The sequence below is a fragment of the Erigeron canadensis genome, chromosome 5 (genome assembly GCF_010389155.1).
Source record: "Erigeron canadensis isolate Cc75 chromosome 5, C_canadensis_v1, whole genome shotgun sequence".
NCBI lineage: Eukaryota > Viridiplantae > Streptophyta > Magnoliopsida > Asterales > Asteraceae > Erigeron > Erigeron canadensis.
Genome location: NC_057765.1, coordinates 30016704 through 30041109, shown reverse-complemented (window position 1 = coordinate 30041109; position 24406 = coordinate 30016704). Strand labels below are relative to the sequence as shown.

Genomic DNA, 24406 nt, shown 5'->3' with positions numbered 1-24406 from the left:
ATGACGTGTCACAACATCAATAGTTGGGATTTGAAAAAAGAGTTAATGAGATATACATGTCATGATTTGAAGATTTTAAAAAGATTTTTAAAAAATTATTTAAAAAATAAATCATTTTCCATTTTTTTTTTTGGAACGTTTGAAGAGGATATTATTAATATGAACTCTAACGACAAGCTGAGAGATACATACAAATTATTACGACCGGATACAAACTAAAAAGAGATAATAAATAGGAAGAGAGTAGCAAATTATTACGATAGGATACAAACTAAAAAGAGACAATAATAATTTTCCATTATTTTTTTTGAAAGGTGAATTTCGCTTGAAATTTCGTGTCGTGATTTGACAGCGAGAGGTCTAGCATACGTTGTCTTAACCGGGTCCGCGCTAGAGAGCTCTCTCAAAGTAGAAATGTCTATTTCAAATACCCAGTGGGGGAAAAACTCCCTACCAATCTGTCCGAAGGCACGATGATTAATAGGGGTAAACTATGCCCCCTCAGACTTGAATCTAGGTATACCCAAGTCAAACTCTTACAGAAAGACTACCTATATGTCGAAGTTGATAGAATGAAAATTCGAATCTGAAACCTAAATGACTAAAGGACACCAGGGAAACTAGTATATTGATTTGTTATTATGATATCAAAATAGAAAACATTAGTAAATTGTTTCTACAAAAATAGAAGTGTAATAAAAGATACCTTAATATTGTGGACTTGTGGCAAAAGAAAAGTTATAATCAGGTGGCGATGTGTGCCGCGTGTTTTCAAACACCGCCTTTATTCCTATTGGCTGAGCGACGTCATTTTGTAGTCGATTGTCGCGCGTGAAGTAGTGTACTCAATTTCCATTACACGCGTATTCAACGTTTCAACCCAGAGATGACTCAACAGTACTATGAGACTAGGCGATCATTTTAGGCTCCTAAATTTTCTAAGGCCTCAAAATCTTGTATATTAGACTTAGTGTTTGAATTTTGGATTAAGTATCATTATATAATTTGCATTGCAGTAATGCCTTTTTTATTTTTGCATCAACATCTGCATATTTTTTTTATTATTTGTAGTTCAATAACAAAAGAAGAGCTACTTTTTTTTTTTACTTTAGTTTATATGGTAATGAACAAGGCCCCCAAAATTAATCTCATTTGAGGCCTCTAAAAACCTTAAGCCGCCACTGTTTCAACCCTTTGGTAAATTTTCTTCTTAACGACAACCGTTAATATTAATCGCTATCGTAGTCGCCAACGACCTTTGGTACAACTAATCGACATGATATATATAATGATTTTAATTTAATTATAATGTAATGAATTCAAATTTAAGATATATTACATAAAAGCTACATTACAAAAAATGTTTCATTTGTTTGCACTTTTAGTAAACATAAACAAATTAAAAATTTTGTCACGTTTTTATGTGTGTAAAAATATATAGAATTAAAAGTATGTAGAAATTTCTCCACACTAAAAAGTTTGTAAAATTAAAAGTTCACACTAAAATTTTAAATCTACACACTTTTTGGTGTGTAGAAATTTCTCCACATTTTTAGTTATATATATTTTTACACATATAAAAGCGTGACAAAGTTTTAATTTGTTCATACTAACTAAAAGTGTGGACAAATGCAACATAATTTGTAGTGCTAGGTTTATTATATGAACAATGCATTTTTCCACTTATGGTGAGAATTATTATTCATATAAGTGTTTCATCGTTTAAATATCTTTAAAGAGAAATAACCCAGATCAAAATAATTAGTTATTTTAATCAGATTTATATAATAATGAATTGACACTAAAGAAAACTCACAAAGCTTTTTTCCCATGAAGTTAACAAAAATCAAATGGATTAAAATTGTTCCAACTTATTTGATCAAATATGATACATTATCAACCAAATGGTCAAAATTCAAAGATAAAATCTAAATCTTAATCTTTGGTTTTCGTTTAATAGTTGAGTTTTTTCTTACCTAGACTGTCAAATTGAGACATCTTGAGAGGATCTTTATCCAAATCAAACCTAACCACATCTAATTTTGCTAGCATTTCACTCTTGATTAAAGGTGTATTAAACTTTTCAAATTGAGATTACAAGTTGTTACTATATATTAAATAAAAAAAATAAATATAATGTTGTCTTACTATTCACATATTATCTTTTTAATACTCTTTTTTAATACAATGAATGAATGATTGAACTTCATGTTTTTTATGTATTAAATAATTTTCGTTATAAAAATATAAGTAATTAAGACTCAATATCGTCTTTTATAAGTTTTGGATTTTAATATCTTGATAGCTTATGGAAAAGATATATACAAAGACAGACATTCTACTTAAGTAAAGATACTGCTTCCAAATTGTAACAGACTTTTAACGTAAAAAAAAGTAAGTAAGTAACTGCTCAGTGCCGCCTTCCGCGGGTTTTGAGCCCCAATACCTCGACGGTGTATGCGGAGGTTAAGATATAGGCAAACCTTACCTTTATTTAAGTAGAGAGGCTGCTCCCAATTTCTAAATGGTAATTCAATAGTGCGTGGAGTTCAACTGCTATTGAAAGCGAGTAGTAGTTGTTGATTTATTGTTTACACCACCACCATCTTGGCAACTTCCTTGTTTTCTTCTTCTCCCCCTTCTCAAACTAATTTCCAAACTCATTCAAATTCCGTGTGTGAAATATACACACCGTTTCAATTCCATTCACCCACTCTATTTACAAAAAAAAACATTTTATATAAACACCAAACCCCAAACTTAGGGTTTCTACTCACCTCATACAAAATCATTCATTTCATTTTATGACAAAAATTAATCAAATTAATTAGTTAATTAATTAATGGTGGAAATTGAGAAGAAACTTATTAATGGCGATGATATTAGTAAGAACAACAAGAAGATGAACATTAATAGTAAATGGCGGTTGAGTGTTTATCTAATTGGATCTCTGATTGTACTTTTACTTGCTACATCTTTAACTAAATCGCCTTTGCATTCTCGCAAGTTTCCGATCTTCCGTTCTCCGTCTTGCCGTTGTTCCGAGGTCTTCAATTTCATTTCCTTGTGTATATATATGTATATATGTATATATATGTGTGTTTGTATGGTTTCTGTATTATTGATTGCTGTTGAGATTTTAATCTGAATTTGCTAGCTTCAATTTATTGTAATGATATGAAATTATATATACATACATATATATGTGATTGTCTAATTGTTATTTGTTGTGATTTTAGGTAATGTAGAGATAGTTGAGGTTAGCTTTAATGTGTTAGTTTTGGAACTTTTAAGGTTCGATTAGAGTAATATAGACGCGTTTAACATTTTGTGCTGTATAGATGTAGTTATAGCTGAACTTTGAGGTCGAGATCGGATTTATTACTCTTTGTGTAATTTGAAGCTATTAGATGTAATTGTAGGTTATAATTTAGATTAGTTAATTGTGAATCTTAGATGAGCATTACGTGTTTCATTGATCTCATTGCCGTTGTTTTGACTCTTATTTTTATTATCTAAGCTATTAGATATATACATGAGTTGAAGCTGCTCACAGTGAACTTTTTGGAATAACATTTGACTTCATACGATCTTGTTCGCTTTTTATCGACTTGTACAGTATAGGCATGCATATTTGTGTTATATATTGGTGATTGTGTTAAGTTGATCGTGATCTAATTGTAAGTTTTTGATCTTATTATTTTCTGAACTAGTTAACTAAGAATTTAGGTGTTTCGGAGATACCTGAATAGCATATGTGTTAGATGAGCATTGCTAAATGCAAACTTTACTGCCTACTGTATTTAAGAGGCTATGTTTTGTTTTGTAAGCTATTACATGTATCTGTGGATTTGATGCCGGTTGCTTTAAATTAGTGGGAACTATTATGATTTAGATGTTTGAATAAGCAAGGTTGTAAAACTCGCTAATCGGTACGGGGACCTTAGGCGGGGAGTACTCAGGGAGTACTTGGATTTTAACATTTTATATATAAATAATAAATTTTGGAATATATGTTCAGAAAGATGTGTGCTTTAAAACTATATGCTTATGCATAAGTTTTTTGGTCACAGGACCCTAGAAGTATGTTTAGAAACATTAAAGTAATTGTTCAAATGATATTTGACCAAATTTGACCGAGTACTCGGCTGAGTCATCCGAGTTTTGGACCAACCCCAATTTTTGGGGCCAAGTAGGCTCAACTCACCTCGGTTACTGACCTAGTAACGAGTAATCGTCGAGTACTCGGCCGAGCTTTACAACACTGTGAATAATTTTTGACTTGTTTCAATTTTGTTAACTATCTAGTGGCATGTATATAGATATTTGTGAGACTGTAGACAGTGTTAATTCAAGCTATCCATATGCACTATGTTGTTAATAACGGTGGTATAACGGGTACCGGTCCTTCCTTAAAAATAACGGTCAAAATATCGGTTCCGATAATATCGGCGATATTTACCGATATTTTACTGATATTTACCGATATTTTACTGATATTTACCGATAGTATCAATTGTCTTCCAACTTTCCAAGTTTCAATACAAAATTCCCATGTTAACCCCCAAAATCTTGGTTTTTGTTTATTTTGGCTATTATATTTACTTAAGTTTGAACATTATTTTTAAATGATTATATAAACATAAAAAATTTATTATTTTTATAATCACCGTTATACCACCGCTATAACCGATATCTCAAATATCAGTCCTCGACCGTTATAACCGATATGTGAGTATTAACAACATAGCATATGCATGTATACTTATATTTATGCCTGTGATTTCTGTTGAACATTGACCTGGAGCTCAAAACTTATACTCTGTTTCTGAAATGTCAAGCTATTACATCATGTGTTTTAGGTAGAGCCTGTATCTAAGTAGTAAGTACGTTAAGATGTAAATTTTAAGTAATGAATAAGATGTAATTATAAGTGATTTACAGGTACTTGAATTTAGCTTCTGTGTGAATATAGATAAGCATTACTAATATCATATATTTCTTTTGTTGGACAGGATTCTTATAAATATACAGGCATTGTTGAGGACTGTTGTTGTGATTATGAGACTGTAGATAGTGTTAATGGAGCAGTTTTGTATCCGTTGTTACAAGAACTCGTTACTACCCCCTTCTTTCGATATTTCAAGGTATTGTTTAAATTGAGCTTGATTTTTTCTTTGTAATAGAAGTATTTAATTTTGCTCTATCAAATGTTCCTCTGAGTCGTTTTATGAGTAGTAGAATTTATATCTCAAATTTTCTGGTCAGCTGTATTTTCTATAAATATTTTTATGATGCATGGTAGATGACCGGTCTTTTCAACTTTATATTCATTATTGTAAGCGTTAATTATAGCTTACAACAACAAACTTAGTTCAAAAGCTTGATTGGAAAGTTTTATTCGTTGATGATTCATAAAAGTTGAAAGTACTCTGTTTCAGACATTTGTGTAGGGAACTTGCAAATGGATTTGGATAATCTTCAGCATATGGATAGCTTTCCAAGCCGATGATTATGATTGTTTTTATGTAAACTAAGTAGAAGTCCTGTTGGTATAGAACAATTAAGACCTATCACATTAAGTGCTTGATTAGATAGCTCAACTTAAAATCATGATCCTTAGCATGTCTTTTTCTTTCTTTACGGCCAGTTTTTCTATCTGAACACTTGTTTTTGATGTATGCTTTGGGATAAATTTGGCAGTAGTGCGTGAAAAGAAGGCGAGGTGAGATAACACAAAACTAGAACTTTTGTCAGCTTGTCAAGGAAAGGATCTTGTATTAATCTAGGTTTTTGTATCTTACAAGGGTCATACATGATGTAATAGATTGGTCATAAATGACCTAATAGGGTATTTGGGGATGGTTAATTGGTTATTAAATCTGTGTACCGCTTATTGTGTTTTGATACTTGGCTGGTAAGACTAAATAGTCTTAACCCAATATTTGGAGTCCCCTTGCAGGTATAACTCTGCGGATTAAGTATAATAAAGCATATCTCAAATGTAACATAAATGGTGGATGTGAATAAATGTATTTTTCACTCATGAAGTACTTAGTTATCATTGTAGATAGTTTAAAATGTTAGCGATATATTCTCCGAGGAATAAATCCATAAATTGTTTTTATAAGATAATAAAGTGGGCGATGGTAGAGTAATTTTATGCATGAGATGGGAGGTTCATTCAGCTAAGTGAGACAGTATTAAATCCATAAGATGTTTCTAATTATTCCCTTAATAGGTTTGGCCTTGTTTCATTCAAGTAGTTATGATCCTAATATGATTTGATTTGACCTTCCACAGGTTAAGCTATGGTGTGATTGCCCCTTCTGGCCTGATGATGGCATGTGTCGACTGCGTGATTGCAGTGTATGTGAATGCCCAGAACATGAATTTCCGGAACCTTTTAAGAGACCACCACTGCATGGTCTTCCAAAAGATGATCTTATATGTCAGGAGGGAAAGCCAGAGGCTGCTGTTGACCGTACTCTAGATGCTAAGGCATTTAGAGGGTGGGCAGTTGTAGATAATCCTTGGACCAGTGATGATGAAACTGATAATGGTAACTCCCTGCTGTATTTTAAATATGTCCATGTTCTCCTTAGGAACACTTTTGGAAACTCTTTTTTGCCTTTTGTTGCCATTGATAATGAGAATTCATACTGATTGAAAATCTGTAATCTGCAGGTGAGATGACATATGTAAATTTACAACTGAATCCCGAGCGTTACACAGGTTACACAGGACCATCAGCTAGAAGAATATGGGATGCTATATATTCAGAAAATTGTCCAAGATGTAAGTTAATGGTTCCCATAAACACATGGTTATTGTTGTTACTAAAAATTGCATAATGCTGTGCTGCTTTGCATGGAGTTATAGTTGGAGTGCCAAGTTACAGGTCCTGTAATCATTATGATACTTGTATAAATTTAAACCCACTGAAGTCAGAGTACACACTCTTTGTAAATGATTGTACAGCCCACAATAAGAACAGTTGCTTAGTGATTGTATGTTCAAATGGACCGGACATATTGGTTTGCGGTTGAAGTATATGTTTATTTTTGAACAGCGGGAAGTCAGAAGTGTAAACAATATTTATATGGTAATAGATGGATGAACTCTTTGGAATTATCTTCTGTGTGCAGATTCATCTGGAGAAAGTTGTCAGGAGAAGAAAGTGCTATACAAGTTGATATCTGGTCTTCATTCCTCAATTTCTGTCCACATAGCTACTGATTATCTCCTTGATGAGACTACAAATCAGGTTTGTTTCCTGTAAGGGCATGTCATCTAAACATTAGCTTCTGAGAGTTAACTAGAATTACTATGATTTGAGCTGTATAGACTTAATATTGAATCAATTAGCATGAATTCAAGGTAGGTAGATGAACCTCTAGGGTGGTGGTCTGTTGGGCGTTGGCAAGGAGCCAAGGACTTGTGCCACTCATTGTAGAGGTCACAAGTTCTATCCTTGTAATGGCCACAGAGATTCACCTGCTATGATTCCGGGATCGCAAAGTGAGCCACCTTGGAATTAGTCTGCTCGCAAAGCAAGTGGGATCACCCAAGCGCGTAAGAAGTCAAGGACCAAGTAGGCTGATGGCTGGGTTGGGTAATGGGTCAAACATCTGATTAGAAGGTGTATGTTTCAAATGTGGATCAAAACACGTTAGGTTGACTAACCAACGTATTTATTACCAACGAATGTAATTAAAAAGCATGTCTGATCGTACTAAGATAATAGTTGAGTTTTCATAAGGTGTAAGCATTTAAAGGCACTCTGGGTCACTTCTAAGTTCTAACCCATCAGCCATATTACAGGTTAACCCATTTATAAGAAAATAGACCAGAATTGTTACCTCTAGGGAGAATAGATGGATTTTATCATGCGACGTTGGGATTTATGTATGGCATATATAAAATTTTTTGACGTATCTCGGGTATTCCCTGTTTAACTAAATTTATGTTTGTTTCCAATTCAGTGGGGTGCAAATCTTCAGTTAATGCATGATCGTGTCTTGAAACATCCTGAGCGTGTGCAAAACTTATACTTCACGTTCCTTTTCGTTCTCAGAGCTGTAACAAAAGTGAGCACTTTTAGTACCTCACCAGAAATAAAATCATTGATTCTCATATGTATTCTTTCAAATGATTATCTGTGTATACTATAAATTACAGGCAGCCCCTTACTTGGAGCAGGCTGAGTATGACTCTGGTAACCATTTGGAGGATCTGAAAGCCCATTCTTTGATCCGACAACTAGTTCACAATCCCAAATTACTAGCTGCATGCCCTCTTCCATTTGATGAGGCTAAACTGTGGCAGGGCCAGAGTGGACCTGAACTGAAGCAACAAATCCAGAAGCAGTTTAGAAATATAAGGTTTCACTCTGAACTCTTTGCTAAGGCCTTTTAGCAATATCTATCAAAAAGTGTCCATATTTATTTGCTTTAAGCGTCAAATGAGTTGATTTCAGAAGTACATTAACATATAAAAAATTATAAGAATAAATCTTTTGTTGTGAAATTGGTAGTTTTGTACGTAGCAGATGTGTCAGATTCAAACTAGAAGTTGGATCTTTTGCCAAAGGTCGTCTAGTCTAATAAGGGTTCCCATTCTGCCGTGTCAATTGAGTTGAAGTACAGTAAGGTCCTGAGCTATTTAACATTTACAGAAGGAATCCTTTATTGTTACGAAGCAAGTAGTGATTGTTACGTATCAGATCAATATAGAATTAGACTCTGTTTCCCGGTCGAGTAGTGCCTGTTTGAAGTTCAAGAAACTCGATGTTACAATTATGTCTTCTTGTATATACTTCGGAGGTCTTTCAACCCATTGGTTGCATTTTTCTTGAAGGGTCAAATGGATGAATCAACATTGAAAAGGAAATTGTTCAGATAGGCTGAATGGGTAGAAAGTTGGTCAAAGTGCATTTTAATGCACATATCTTAAATTGCTTCATTTTTAGAAGAAAAGATTATCGTTGTGGAAAAAAGAGTTCTTTGTTATTATATTTAGCGCGTTAATTATTCATATAAAAGATGATTAAAGTAGACAAAGTATGTTTTGGGGCAACCACACCCAGTTCAATCCCAAGAATAAGTTATCTGATTTGACCCTAAACCTGATTTTTCCATTTCGCTACCTCTGGCATGTTGTGATGCTTTTCTCTTCCTATCTGTTACTAAACTTTTACATTTTGCAGTGCCCTTATGGACTGTGTAGGTTGTGAAAAATGTCGTTTGTGGGGAAAGCTTCAAGTTCTTGGCCTCGGAACTGCTTTGAAAATCTTGTTCTCTGTTGATGGTCAAAAACATCAGCCTGTAAGTATATATATCTTATATAAAGTCTGTTGTCCTTTCTTTCAAAGTTATCTGTTTTCATGGTATTTATAAAATTTATTTTACTGTATCACAGTTGCAGTTGCAAAGGAATGAAGTGATAGCACTAATAAATCTGCTTAATCGGCTCTCAGAATCACTTAAATCAGTTACTGATATGGGTTCTTCTGCTGCTATGAACGGGGTGGTCCTAGAAACTCCTGCCAAAGTAATCAATGTGATTCAAAGATTACGGCAATCTTGGATGGCTCATTGGTAATATTTTTATGCTCATATTCCAACGCTCTTTTTTGTCAAAAGTTATTAGAGTTCCCATGGTTATTTAAGTGTGTCAAATATGCTTTTACAAGTTATATTACTTCAGTAAGAAATAAGAAATCTAATATATAAATAAGTAATTGTTGTAACAGGTGTTATGCCTTAAATGTACAATTCGTGTGCCAATGTGGGGTTAGCCCCACCTGATAGAGGCTTATACCTCTTTGGGAGAAGACCAAGGTTCAAACCTTGGCATAGGCATACTTGGGGTAGTTTAGGAGTAAGATGGATTTGGTGTAACATTTAGCCGTTAGAAAAAAAAAAAACACTAACAATTTTCTTTTGACTTTACCTGTTTGAGTGTTTGACCTGTCACATATGTATACTTCTTTATAAAAATTGTCAAAGGGTGGTTAAATTACTTAAATTTAAAAAATGTGATATACCTAATATGCCCCTTATCTTAATTAGTCAAACTTTCCTTTTATGTAATCAACTCACTTAGTATATTATGACTTATATTTTTAAAATTTTTCTTATGAAAAATGAAAATGGTAAACATGTTTTAAAAGAAAAAGAAAATTTTTTTTTCATAATTTAAAAGGAAAATGATTAATTCTCCTAAAAACCTCCTAATATATGAATATATGATCATGACACATGATAAAATCAATATATGAGAATGAAATATAACAAATAGAAAATATGTTAGTAATAAAACAAATTATGTTATCTTCTCAACTGTTAAACCACATGAGAACCCAATGTAAAAAGTTGTCAGATGCCATCAATAAAAAATATTTACATGCATGGGCATTGTGCTAGTAAGAGATAAACTGAATTGATTTGCTTAAGAGAAAATGATTCTAAATTGACACCTTTATATGGCTACTGATTTTTATTGTCTTGTGCTTGCATTTTCAGGTCGAAGAATGTGCCAGTGTCTCCGTTATAGTGAACTTGCAATGCTTTCAAATTTTGAAGCAACCCTAACCTGAGACAATACACATTAAGTTAGATACACACATACAATGTGAATAGAGGGGGGAACCCACCACATGTAACGCTAAAATGGACTCCAGGTTCTCAAAACTGGAAGACTTTTGTTCTGTAAGGTGTTCCTTGACATTTTCCCTACTTGTGGGCAAAAATGAAATTCTGTATCTTGTTAGTTCTTAAAAATGTGGTCGCGTGTGGTAGTGTTTTCGGTCTTCCTTTGAAGCCAGTCAAGCCCACCAAAACGAAAGTAATGGCTCATTAGTTGTCAAGGTGTTTGTATTAAATCAATGAAATTAATGACGTCATGAGGCTATGAATGTAGATTTTAGAAAAGAAAAGAAAAAAGATATAATTTGTTATGGTGGGATAGCCTATCCTGTCGTCTCGACGGTTACGAACCGGTTTGGGGTTTTTTTTAATCATAGATTATGGCGGTTACTAACCTTTTAGGGTTTTGATTTTTTTTATCGGGTTGAAACCGGGGTTAAGATCGGATTGGGTTCGTTTTTTTATTAAAAAAAAAGACCAAACCTGGTCAATACCCGGTCAAAGTTTGACCCAAAACCAGTATCAAACTGGGTCGGGTTCGGGCTAATGTATGTTGGGGAAAGGTTGCACACTCTTTTAGTTGATCTGGCCATCACGAAAGTGTGAGGCATGAGGGTTTTTTCTAGCATTTAGCTACTTTTTGCCAGAACGATAGTGAGACTTTCATCGCTAGTCATGCCTCGGATTGGCTATGCTGTAACGTGGTCAATTTTTAATGGACGTTGAAGAGGCATGCCGCTGAGTCTAATCATCACTGCTGTTAAAAAAAATCTAGGCGATTTACATTCAAAAATGATGATTTCAAGTTTACAAATGATTAATCCTTTTAACCAAATAGCCAAATAATACTAATAACTATGAGATGATAACATGTGGAAAAATTAGGGGGTAAGATTAGGAAAGAGAGTTAGTGGATATCACATGTCACCTTCTTAATGTATTAGGAAGATTATTATGTTATTTGTTTAGAAAGATTTATCATTTTCCCAATCTAATTTGTAATATCTTTTTTCTCAAACTCCAGCCCCATTTTACTGCAAATCTGCAATATGTCATACTATACTCTATGGTAGGGTCATAATCCACAGTTTGATCTTTTTTACCAGATAAATCGACCATTAATCTCTCAACATCCAATAATAGCTACAGATTATACTCGTACTCCATTGTCAAAACAATTTATAGAATTACAGATATCATGTGCATGGCTGAGTTTATCCGACTTAAATTACTGATTTGATAAAATCGAACACCAATCATAGTTATACATGTAGTTTCATCAAAATCTAAAATTCATTGTCCTTCATTTTATGTTTTTAAAATGACTAATGTATAATTCACAATAAAGTACAGTTTTTAAAATGACTAATGTATAATTCACAATAAAGTACGCCACTGTAGTTTACAAAAATGGGTAATGTATAATTTTAAACAAGTTCTACCATTAGAATCAAAGGGCATTTTGCGAATAAAAGAGTAATTAATTTACCTATCATCATTCTCACGAGAAACAAATGAATTACTAATCAATTTCAAGTTGATTTAGAGGTGCCTTAATATGTTACCGTCTACTAAAATAGCAGCCAGTGAGAGTATCAAGTATGTGTCAACATGCTTTTGCCGATATAAAAACTAAAAAGTTTGGGATAGTCTATGTATGCAGTCATGTCAGCTGCGTCTTCTCGGATGAAGCTTTCGGTTAACTCAACACTCGATTTTTTTGTCGACGAATCATCCCACCACCATCATCCACCCAAGTTGCTTGGACTGATTGTTCAAAAATCGAGTTATAGATTGTTCAAAATTTTCACTGGAAGAAAACAAAATGATGTTTCCTACACCTTAATGCACCAATAAGTTTTGATACATCATACATCAATGTATTAAAAAAAAAAGAAAACATTAAAACCATATCATTTCTAAATCTCTAAGATGACTAACCATTTAAATTTAGCGACCTCATCGACTTTAGTTTTTTGCACTTCATTAATTATAATTCCAAATCGATGAGACACTACCTATCTATACTATATTATAAAGCAGATTTCATTTATGTTTTTAACATTGAACTTAAATTTTCAATATTGATTTTAAGTACCTCCCCAAAATGCCCCTCCTATCTATTTTATATTTACCTAAAATAACTATAATACCTTTTCTCTCTTCTCAAATCTCAACTAATCATTTTTATTTCTCTCTTCCATAAATCATTTTATTCTTCTAATTCATTCAAAATCTTTTATCGCAAAAACCGTACATCGATAAGTTATAAAAATTATATGGGTGTTCTTAAAATTTCATGCTCCTTCATTAGAGTGGTCATTCGATATACTTTCAACGAATTTTTAAATCCGAAAACGGATCCCATACGGTTAAGGGCGGAGCCCGTCAGGTAGATCACCCAATCACCGGCACCACCGCGATTACATCACTACCCCGCCATCACCTCTATCACCGCCGCAACGCGCGTGTACCATTCTCGTAAAGAAAAAATAAGTATGTGTTTAGGTGTATAAAACTTAAAGTGTTTTCTCAAAAAATTTTAGGAAAAAAAAAATAAAAATATGTCCAATGATATTTTTCAAAAATAATTTTTATTGAAAACAGGATATTTTGTTTTTCTAAGTTATAACTATCTATACTATATTATAAAACAAAAAGACTCTAGATTTTCAATATTAAACTTAAATTTCAATTGATTTTAAGTACTTTCCCAAAATGTCCCTCCTATCTATTTTATATTTACCTAAAATAACTATAATACCATTTCTCTCTTCTCAAATCTCAACCAATCATTTTTTTTCTCTCCTCCATAAATCATTTATTCTTCCAATTCATTCAAAATCTTTTATTGCAAAAATCGTACATCGATAAATTATAAAAATTATATGGGTGTTCTTAAAATTTCATGCTCTTTCATTAGAGATGTCGTTCGATATACTTTCGATGAATTTTTAAATTCAAGACGGAGCCCGTACGGCTAAGGTATTTGACTATCATACTTCATGATATATCAACTCCTATGACCTATCACACTCTATGACATATCACTATGATCTAGTTATCATCCTCACCATCTAACCGCCGCAACGCGCAGATACTTACTCTCGTGTATTGAAAAACTCAAGTTTATGGTTCTTTTAATATATATCATTTTAAACATAAAAAACTTTTAATGTTTTCTAAACTCTCAATTAAATATACTTTTAATATTATCGAATCTTTAATAAAGTTAAAACACGTTTCTCATTTTTTTAAACAACAAAATAAAAAAAGTTAGATAAGTTTATGTAACTAAACGTGAAAGTTTTCATACACTTTTTAGCATTTCCGAAAAAAGTAAAGTTAGAAAAACCTCACGTGGCAAGAAAGCCACTACTCTAGCAGTCTAGTCTCGCAGCTTAAACGACCTATAATCATCAATTTCAGTGAAATAAAACACACACACCACTCACACTCACTCACAAAATCAGATACATATACACAAACCTATACATACATATAAAAATAAAAATAAAAATAAAAATACATAGATGTATAGTAAGTGAGTTTTTGTGTGAAGCAAATGAAATGAGAGAAGAAGGAATAAGCTCGTCGTCGGCAGACCCAATTCTGTTCCGCAATTCTCCCCCCACTCCCGCTGCCAGGTTACCTAACCCTAATTCCTTCATTCCTCCCATTTTCCATTTATATATACATATACACACTAACTGTATCTATATATCACACACATATATATATATATATATATATAGACTATACTAATTGTTGCCAATTTTAATACTTTTAGTTTGATTATTATTAGGGGCTTGTTTTGTTCCAGTTTCAGCTCAATTTTTATTTAAAAAAAAAGAGTTTTTTATTATATTGTTTATAAATTTATAACTGAAACTTAGGTTTAGCAGCTTGATATGAATCTATCTAATTAGATTTGATAAGTTACTTGTATTAGTTAAACAAATTTGATAAATTTTTTGTTGGGTTTTGTGAGTGTGTTGGATAAGGAAATTTTTTTATGATAGTAGTATTGGTACGGACGGCGCGGACCTTGCTCTAGGCGGGATTGTGTATTGTTGTTTTTGTATTCGTACGGACGGATGAAGATTATATAAGAAGTGTCATTAATGTAGAATGTGTAAAAATCCTGTCTTTTTAAAAAAAAGTTGGACAAGCGCAAAAATCTTGAAAACGGGGAGCTGGTTTATTCGGTTTTGTATAAATGGAGTTGGTTTTCACTGAAACTTCAGAACGTCTGACACTAGGCCACCTTGATGGTGTTTTATATTTCTAATCAAGGATGTTTGTTTTTCGACATGTATATGTGTATCCATTTGCTGTGACTATTGGATCGTATGTTTAATTTATGTGTATTTCTTATCAGTTCTGCGGGGGCATCATCACCTGCTATTGCCACTAATGCTGGCAGCACAAATTGGTTGGGTCATGGGAAGGGGTCAAAAGTAGGTTCTCTATCTCGAATGGGTTCACAACCAATGTGGATTTCTGTGAGTACTAGTGTCGGTGGTTCAGCTCATGGCTCATCTCAGTCTTCATGTAGACCTTGGGAAAGGGGTGATCTTCTAAGGCGATTGTCTACATTTAAGCCTGCTAATTGGTTCGGGAAGCCTAAGGTTTGAGTCGATTGCTCTTTGCTTCTCTTGTGTTTTCTGGTATAACATGCCGAACATGCATCATTGGAACTCTAATCAGAATTAGTGCCCTATATTATGTATGTGCCTACTGCCTCGAGACACACATTGGTATAATGGTAGGAGAGACAATAAATCTTCTTAAGGGTCTATTCTGGTTTTTTGAATCTTATTTTTTTTTTGGACTTTCCAATTTCTATCCCCCTCCCCTTGCATGGTGTCATATTTGTTTAGCTATCTAATTTTGTTTTAGTTTCACTTTTTCTGGCAGATTTTATAATGTTAAAGAAAGTTCTATTTGTTTAGTAACTATTGTTGTTAGATCGAGCACTTTAAAGTTTGGTTATCTTATATTAATTTTCTTGGTTATTTACGGTGGATGGGTGTTGATTGCTATGGGTGGGAGGTGTAAAATGAAGGAGAAAGAGATCAGTTAAAATTCCATTCTTAAAGATAACAGTTGGTTTTAAACAAGGAAGTAATCTTGTCATAGTAAATGAAACGACATACATATTTTTAAATTAAATGACACATAATAATAACATGTGCTTATTAACAAAAGTATTTATGAAGTGGAAAGTGTATTAAAACCAACTTAGCTAGATCTATGTTTCTGATCACTTTTGACAGGTCTACATTCGTAACTTGGGTATACTTCCAGGGGCTATTATGTAGTTTACTTGAAATAATATAAAGAACGTACTCACGTTCCATTATTGGTCCCAATAATTATTCAGTATATATGTTGATGCCAATTAATCTACCTTGCAGGCTGCTGGTTCGCTTGCCTGTGCAAGAAGAGGATGGGTAAATGCAGATATTGATAAAATTGAATGCGAGTCGTGTGGAGCCACCCTCAAGTATGTTGCACCAGAGTCATGGACTCCCATAGAAGGTCAAGCTAATTGACACCTGAAATCTTTGACTGGCATTCAACATTACATTTGTGCAATTGTGCTTCTATTTAGACTATGAATATATTACCATTTTCCTGATCTCTATTTCTTACTTTATAAACAGGTGATAATGTCGGAGAAGAATCTGCTAATCAGCTTGACGAAGGACACAAAGTCAGTTGCCCTTGGAGGGGAAACAGCTGTGCTGAAAGCTTGGTGCAGTTCCCTCCTACTCCTCCATCAGCACTAATAGGCGGTTATAAAGACCGTTGTGACGGATTGTTTCAATTTCTCTTTCTTCCGGTTGTGTCTGCTTCAACCGTTGAACAGATGAGAGTCTCTAGAGGCCCAGAAATTGACCGGTTTCTGATTCAGTCATATACTTTTGCCACTGGGGAATCTGGGTATAAGGCAGACATTGCAACCAGTTCGGAGATAAACAGAGAAGAAGTGCTATGCGTATATTCACGAGTAAGATACATAAATCACTTACAACAACAACAATACCCAACCCAACGTTGTTGGTAATTATTTTTAGATGTGGCAAGATGGGTGGTCTGGCAGGGTATCGAGTCAGATGGGTGGGTCTGGCTGGGTAACGAGTCAGATGGGTTCTAGTTGAAACGTGTTGCTGCAGGATGGATCAGTTGTGTACTATAAATACTTATTTTTGTCCATTTTACTTCTTTTATACACTTTAATTTGTTAATTTTGATTACAAAAATTTTATTGCTAGTTGCTACAATAATGATATTCTGAATTATTAGTAGTTTAGGAGGTTGTGTACTTGTATACTTTAAAGTAGACTTTGTGGGACTTTCCGCTAGTTATTGTCTTCACTCGTCTGCTCCTTTCTTAAATTATCTTTCACTTGTCTTTAGGCCCAGAAATTGATTAGCCTTTGTGGATGGGAGCCAATATGGCTTCCAAATGTTCAAGACTGTGAAGAGAATTCTGCTCAATCAGCTAGAAATGGCTGTTCTTTCAGTCCCATTAGAGATTATGCCACTCCAGAAGCTCGACTTCCTAACAAAAAAGCATTATCTGCTTCAACTAAAAAAGGTCCCGTAAAGATTGAACAATTACCGAGATCTCCTTTGCTCGACTGTAGTTTATGTGGGGCCACGGTCAGAATTTTGGACTTCTTGACAGTTAATCGTCCTGCTCGTTTTGCTCCTAATATTAATGATGTTCCCGAAACAAGCAAAAAAATGGCCCTAACTCGCGGAGCAAGTGCAGCCAGTGGAATTAATGGATGGGGTGCCACTGATGGCATGGAGAAAGACCAAAATGATCTTGATGAAGCAGCAACCACAGGGGAGGGAAAATCGATGTCAAATATGGGGGTAGATTTAGATCTTACAATGGGCGGTGGATTTTCTGGTGGAAATATTCTTAAAAGTGCGATGCATGTACAATACCAAGATGCAAATATAGGGAAAGATCTTGTTATCGGGCAGCCTGCCAGTAGTGAAGTTGGTGACCGGGCAGTATCGTATGAGTCCCGAGGTCCCAGTACCCGGAAGCGGAACTTGGATGAAGGTGGGAGCACAGTTGACAGGCCACCACACGTTATGATGCAAGCAGATAGTGTTGAAGGTGTTGTCATTGACCGTGATGGAGATGAAGTGAATGATAGCAAACAGTCATCTGGTCCTTCTAATTCTAAACGTCCTTGTGAGCGTGAGTCTCAAGTTTTTGAATCACGTAGAAGAGATTCATCTGGTGCAGGTCCGAGCCAGACTTTATATTTTGATATTGAACGAGATGCTCCATTTCATCCATCCACCTTAGATTCAGCGCGCGCTTCCTCTGTTATTGCAATGGATACTATTTATAATGGGGAAGATGATGATTCAATGGAAAGCGTTGAAAATCATCCTGTAGATGTCGATGAGACCAATTATCCATCTGTGTCAGCATTCAAGAGTCCTGATCTAAATGAGGTGTCTGATTTGAACTTTAGTAATCAAGCTCAACAGAGTATCTGTCCTGCTTCGGTTCGGGCCCCTGGTGAGGCTGGGCTTAGCAGTACCAATGATGATGAAGTATTAAATACTGATACCACCACCGGTCAACGGAGGGAGGGACTTAGTCTTGCTATCAGTGGAGGAAGTGTTGGAATGGTTGCTAGTCATGAAGCTGAGATCCATGGGGCTGATGTTTCAGTTCATAGGACAGAAAGTGTTGTTGGGGACATGGAGCCAGTGGCTGAAGTGACGGAAAACCAAGGACAAAATAGTGAATTTGCTGCAGATCCTGGGGTGATGGGTGATTTTGTTCCAGAAGAAATGGATCAAGATTTGTTGTCGAGGTCAGTAGGAAGAGAGGACAGTGGGTCAAAAGTTGTGGGTTCAGCTAAGGCAGAATCTGTTGAAAGTGGTGAGAAGACTAGTAACATGAACATGTTGGCCAATGTGCACAGTACCAACCCATCTTTATCTTGCAATGCGGTTTTATGTTCTGGCATTGAAGTATCCAAGGATGAGGTGACACAGGCAGGGAAGTCATCTCCTACTGGTGAATGTGGATTCACAAGTTATCCAGTTGCCAATGGGATAGGTAGGTGCTGTGCTATCTTTATTATTTTTTAAACACATACACCCTCTCCCTCTTTTTGTATATTTACACATGACTAGAACTGGCATGCGGGTTGGAAACGGTCAAAATGAGTTATCTTTTAGTACAGTTCAAAACGGGTACGGTTGACTCAAATTACTTTTTGTCCAAGCATCTTTAATTTCAGAATACATTGATTGTTTTAAATTCGATTAATACAGTCAAATCATTTCAATAGTTTTGAATAAAATAAAAAAGGATATTTTATGTGTTTTGACCCCTTTTTTAGCTAACTTTTACCCTTATGAACCGTACGAGATAAAACATAGCCCATATTGACCCGTTAGTTAGTTAATGGCAAACTACCACCTGTATACAGCACACACAACCATTTACTTGCACTTATCTGTATCTAGTTGATCCTAGTGGATGTATATTGTCTTTTAGTTTACTGTGTTGCTGTCTGCCTGTCTCTGAGTTCTGGTGATGTCTTTTAGACATGACTATCGTTTCCGTACTTACCCACATGTCATCTTTTTTTTTTTTACTAGAGATGGCCAAGTGGGCAGATTGAGTAATTGGTTAAAACGTCTTGAACCAACCTTGATACGAACCCATCCCATGATGGGCTCGTATCATGCCATAAGTTAAGTGTAGAACTCACTTCCAAAAGCTAGCTCAAAGGAGGAGGGGACACCTAGGCTTATAAACCACCAACCAATTTCATACTTTGCCGATGTGAGATTGTAACAGTACCCCACCCTTTGAAGAGCCAACGTCCTCGTTGGTCACGGCTATGCTGGTCATGGTTGGCACCCTTTTTTTTGGGTCCAAGCCACCACTCCATAGGCCTCCACTCCGAGCTCGTCGGTCACGGCTATGTTGGTCACGGTTGGCACCCCTTCTTTTTCGGGTCCAAGCCACCACTCCATAGGTCACCACTCCGAGTGTTGGAACCTCGAAAGGTAGAGCCGGCTCTGATACCAATTGATACCAACCCATCTCATGATAGGCTCGTATCATGCCATAAGCTAAGTGTAGAACTCATTTCCAAAAGCTAGCTCAAAGGATGAGGGGACACCTAGGCTTATAAACCACCAACCAATCCCATACTTGGCGGATGTGAGATCGTAACACAACCGCAAAACACTTTTTTTTGTCTTTCCCTCTCATTCCAAAAATTTTTATGATTTTTTTATTGATACAACGAAAATCTAGATTTTCAAATACAGTGGTACTGGAGGTTGTATGCATTGTGAGTACACTTGCTTGGCTTTCAAAAAAATAAGAAAATTGCTTGACTTGTTCTATCTTAGCTAATATTTTTAGGTTTTCCCATATGTCTTTATCTATCAATGGGATATTGCCACCTATATTTTTTGTTTTACTGTAATACGAGTGTGTTGGTAGGTAGTTAAACTGGTTATGGTGTTTTGTATAGATCCACCAAAGGGTGAAAGTAATTTTGAAGACCTGGTGGAATTTGATCCAATCAAGCATCATAACTTTTTCTGTCCTTGGGTAAATGGGAATGTTGCTGCTGCTGGTGTTAGCAAAAGTGATGGCTCCAGTTCCAGTGCTGCTGTTTTAGCTCTTTGTGGCTGGCAGCTGACCGTAGATGCTTTGGATGGCTTCCAAACTCTTGATGCAAATCAAACCGTTGAATCCGAATCTGCTGCTTCGTTGTTTAAGGTGCGGCATTTCTAGCTTGAAAGTATATAAGGTTGATCTATATGTAAATGCATTGAACTTTATTATACAAGTTCCCAGTTTAGGTGAACACTTTATGAACTAATGTCATATTATCCTTGCTATTTTTCTGCTCAATTTATTTAACATTATCATTGATTAATGTGTTAGATGTGATTACAGAAACTGTAATATTACAAAATCGGTTTAGTTAAAGTGGATCCACAAGAGATTGTGTGTATTAACGATACACTTCACGCGGCATTCTATCTGTTTGACATGTATCTCTAATTTCAAGTGATTGTGCTTCATATCTAGATACTGAAACAAAATAAGAAAAAGAACTGAGTGGCTGAAAGTGGCTAAAACATCACTCTAGGCGTCTATAGGGATCATTTGGCCAGGATCTTGCATTTGGCTTTCTGGTTCCTTTCTTGAAAACAAGTTTCTATTATGTTTTTTATTATTGTTTTCTGAACGCAGGAAAGATGCGTGAAAACACATTGCTTTAGATAACCAAATATGGTTTGCTACTAAATATAGTTGTATACTACTTGTAGTTTACAAAAGGGGTTTGTGAGAAACACATGAGCTGACCATTTGACTTGGGCTGATGTTCCAAACTGAAACACTACCTCTACCATGTCTATAGATTGGAGTTTATTCTTTTTATATATTTGCAAACGTGTTGCTTGTTTAAAAAAAAAGTGTTGATCACTTGTATTCTGCATGTTGAATGGATTGTAACCAGACAAGTTTTTGCAGGATGAACGTCAACTTTCTGGTCAAAAGCACATGTCGCGACACTCTGTCAGCAGAAGCCGTGGGCAGAATTGAAATCATCACCGTTCAGTAAGAACAAATCTCAAATTTGTCAACTTGATGATTCCTCCTACCATAAGATTTTAGTTGTGCGAAAGCTACAGTTTTGAAAGTGGATTGATTTGGGCCTTATCTTATACTAATGGGTAAAACATTTTAAACATTAGAAGGAAACCTTAACTATAAGGAGCCATGGTATAACCTCGTTAATTCTATCAGAAAATTCGTATCGCAATCTGTATATTGATCATAGTAAAGTATCAAATAAAGAAAATTAATGTGAGAGGGCTAACCTGGTCCCCCTCTTTTGAACGTGACCGACAAACCATTTTGACTTGTTTCCAACCCACTTGTTTTGCCTCCTATAGTTTAATTGGTCATATCATATGCAGATTTGCATTGCAGTATGCTTGTTTCCTGTGGTCTCCATCAAGTGTTCCCAAATGTGCAGCTGCTTCAAGAAGTTTAAAAACAGCCATTTTCATGGAGACCTAGTATGTGTCTGAACCCTCATAACAGTGAATCAAATGGTTGATATTACCCTTTTCTTCAGTTCAACTTTATTTTCTTCCCTTGTTGCTTATAGCATTCTATCATAACGCGTTAATTGAAACGCCTTAGACTTGTAGATAGATATGGATTCTTTTATAGATAAGATAATGATGTTGTAAGACGCTAGAGATACATGCATTATCTTTTTGATGGCAGCTACATATAGAAATCGTTTCAATAGTGAGTTCATTAGTTTTTTATGTTCATTCATTATACCTGTTCCCCCAGACTTTGTAATAAACAATGGAACTGATGCATAGAACTGGATAAACCCAGAACATGAATCCTTTGGTGATGAATTTGTCATTGAATTCCATCTCTTGAATCGGTATTAATGAATCTCGTGTATTAATGAATCTCGTAACTGCACTATGAAACCTAGTTTCTTTTTTTTTTTTTTTGGCATTCTTGTGTAATCTGCTTACCTTTAAATGTTAAGATTGGTGAATTATTAAATGCCATTATACTTGAGCAGCGAATTTTATACAATAAACTTGTAATTGTTATTTACAGTGTATTTACACAATATAATGATACAAAGATACATACCATGGTAGCTTCGTATCCGATATGGCCTTCTTCTTATATAGTCAGTGTAGATTTGGTCCTAGACTAGTGAAATTGGCTTACATTAGGGCTGGGTGATGCTAAACTGGTACCGGGATTTGGGATTAGTATGTTTTGTTTAATTTTAGCTGTTTTTTTTCCCCTTTTTATTTCTTCAAAACTTGGTTCTCGTTTTAATTTTTGGTTTAAAAGAGCACATGTCACTTAAATGATATCTTCATATTTGATATGGCTTTCTTTTTATATAGTCAGTGTAGATTTGGTCCTAGACCAATGAAATTGGCTCAGATTGAGGCTGGGTGAAGCTAAACTGGTACTGGGATTTGGGAGTAGTATGTCTTGTTTAATTTTAGCTTCTTTATTTTTATTTTCCTTTTTATTTCTTCAGAACTTGGTACATGTCACTTTATAGAAGTTAGGAAGTTATTTGTATCACTAAATAAATTAGAGGGACCAAAGATGTAAATATTAGAAGGTGACTCAAAGCTCCCTCCAACCTTATTGTTAGACCGTTTCGCGTCCTTGTCAATTCAAGCAAAACCATACAATCTGATTCAAATCCTCATTTTTTTTTCGTATTCACTCTTTCATATCCACCCCTCCTTTTGATGGTTCATGCAATCCAAGGATTTAGTTGAGAATTAGACCAATTCCTTTCGGCAAGACCCATTTCTTTTCTTTCAACAGCAGAGGAGAAAGCTTCTTTTCAGCCTTGTTGGTCAAAGCTAGTCTTGTCGGACTAGGAGCTCCACTAGGCTTGACCGTGGGAAATTGACTATTGACTTATGAAAGATAAAGAAAGAATGACGTAGGTAGACTAACTAACTAACTAGAAGTAGTAGGAGTACCCGTCGAAGGGCAAATTCATCATTTAGAAAAGATCCGATACCAAGCTAGCTGTTTTGGTCAGCATACTGAGAGTCGTCTTCTTGTTAGAGTTAGTTAGAGTTTAAGTATTTGGTTTAGCGGTTATTTAATTAGATACAATATATAGATATAGAAATGATCTGTGTATATGTATATATATGTGTATTGTAATTCTTCCTCAATTCAATGAAAAACAAAAAATAATTCTCCTATTCTTTCTCTCTTCTAAATTTCTATATGGTATCAGAGCCAAGGAAGGTCATCAATGGCGGATTCCGATCATCGTAATCACGATAAACTACTTAAATTCATCAATTATCAGAAAATTGAATTTGTAGTTTGATTGATTCGTTCTTCATTTGATCTTCCGACAGTTTTCCCCAATTTTCTTACTTTCTTGTTCTTGAATTGAAGCTAGGGTTTCAATTTGAACAAAATTACTTTTATTTCTTATTTTTCTTAATAATTCTTCATAATCTTCCATGGCTGCTAATAACAATAACGATTCGTTGGTTAATGATCTGCTGCATCTTGCTAATTCAGATCATCCAGGAATGGTTCTTACTAACATTCCTTTTAATGGAACTAATTTCCTTGGATGGATTCGTACAGTGAAAATGGCGCTTGGAGCGAAATTGAAGATAGGATTCATTGATGGCACAGTTGCTAAACCTGATGCTACTCATGCTGATTATGGAAGATGGGCCAGATGTGATTATATGGTCACTTGTTGGTTACTAAATTCCATGACAGCAGAATTATCTGAAGCTTTTCTTTATGCTCAATCTGCTACAGAGTTATGGAAGGAACTTGCTGAAAGATATGGACAAAGCAATGGTCCTCTTATCTTCCAAACTGAGAGAGAATTGAGCAAAGTTACTCAAGGTAACATGTCTATTGCTGCCTATTATAATATGATGAAGAAATTCTGGGATGAATTGTATAGTTTAAATGGGATTCCGACTTGTTCTTGTGGGAAAATGGGAGAATGTACTTGTAAAATAGTTGAGAAGTATGCTGAGATTGAGAGTAGATCTAAGTTGATGCAATTCCTTATGAAATTGAATGATGACTATGAGTCAGTCAGGAATCAAATCTTGTCTATGGATCCTCTTCCTTCCATCAACAAGGCATACTATATTGTGCAACAAGTTGA

General features: G+C 34.9%; 2 protein-coding genes across 3 annotated transcripts; both read left to right on the top strand.

Moving 5' to 3' along the window:
• The first annotated feature begins 2671 nt into the window (after positions 1–2671).
• LOC122600429 (endoplasmic reticulum oxidoreductin-1-like) lies at positions 2672–10914 on the top strand. Its single transcript, XM_043773140.1, has 10 exons — positions 2672–3046; positions 5016–5147; positions 6304–6562; positions 6688–6798; positions 7149–7267; positions 7986–8090; positions 8182–8384; positions 9209–9326; positions 9421–9599; positions 10527–10914. The coding sequence occupies exons 1-10, from the start codon at positions 2843–2845 to the stop codon at positions 10555–10557; spliced, it is 1461 nt and encodes a 486-aa protein (XP_043629075.1). The 5' UTR covers positions 2672–2842; the 3' UTR covers positions 10558–10914.
• Positions 10915–14093: 3179 nt separating this feature from the next.
• Positions 14094–22155, top strand: LOC122599531. 2 transcript variants are annotated; one of them, XM_043772058.1, is made up of 8 exons: positions 14094–14296; positions 15031–15280; positions 16070–16193; positions 16319–16665; positions 17076–18756; positions 20195–20445; positions 21208–21294; positions 21670–22155. In XM_043772058.1, the coding sequence occupies exons 1-7, from the start codon at positions 14220–14222 to the stop codon at positions 21277–21279; spliced, it is 2802 nt and encodes a 933-aa protein (XP_043627993.1). In that variant the 5' UTR covers positions 14094–14219; the 3' UTR covers positions 21280–21294; positions 21670–22155. The 2 variants fall into 2 exon arrangements, with proteins under 2 accessions (XP_043627993.1, XP_043627992.1); XM_043772057.1 differs by having other exon boundaries at positions 14097–14296; positions 21657–22155.
• Positions 22156–24406: the final 2251 nt, after the last annotated feature.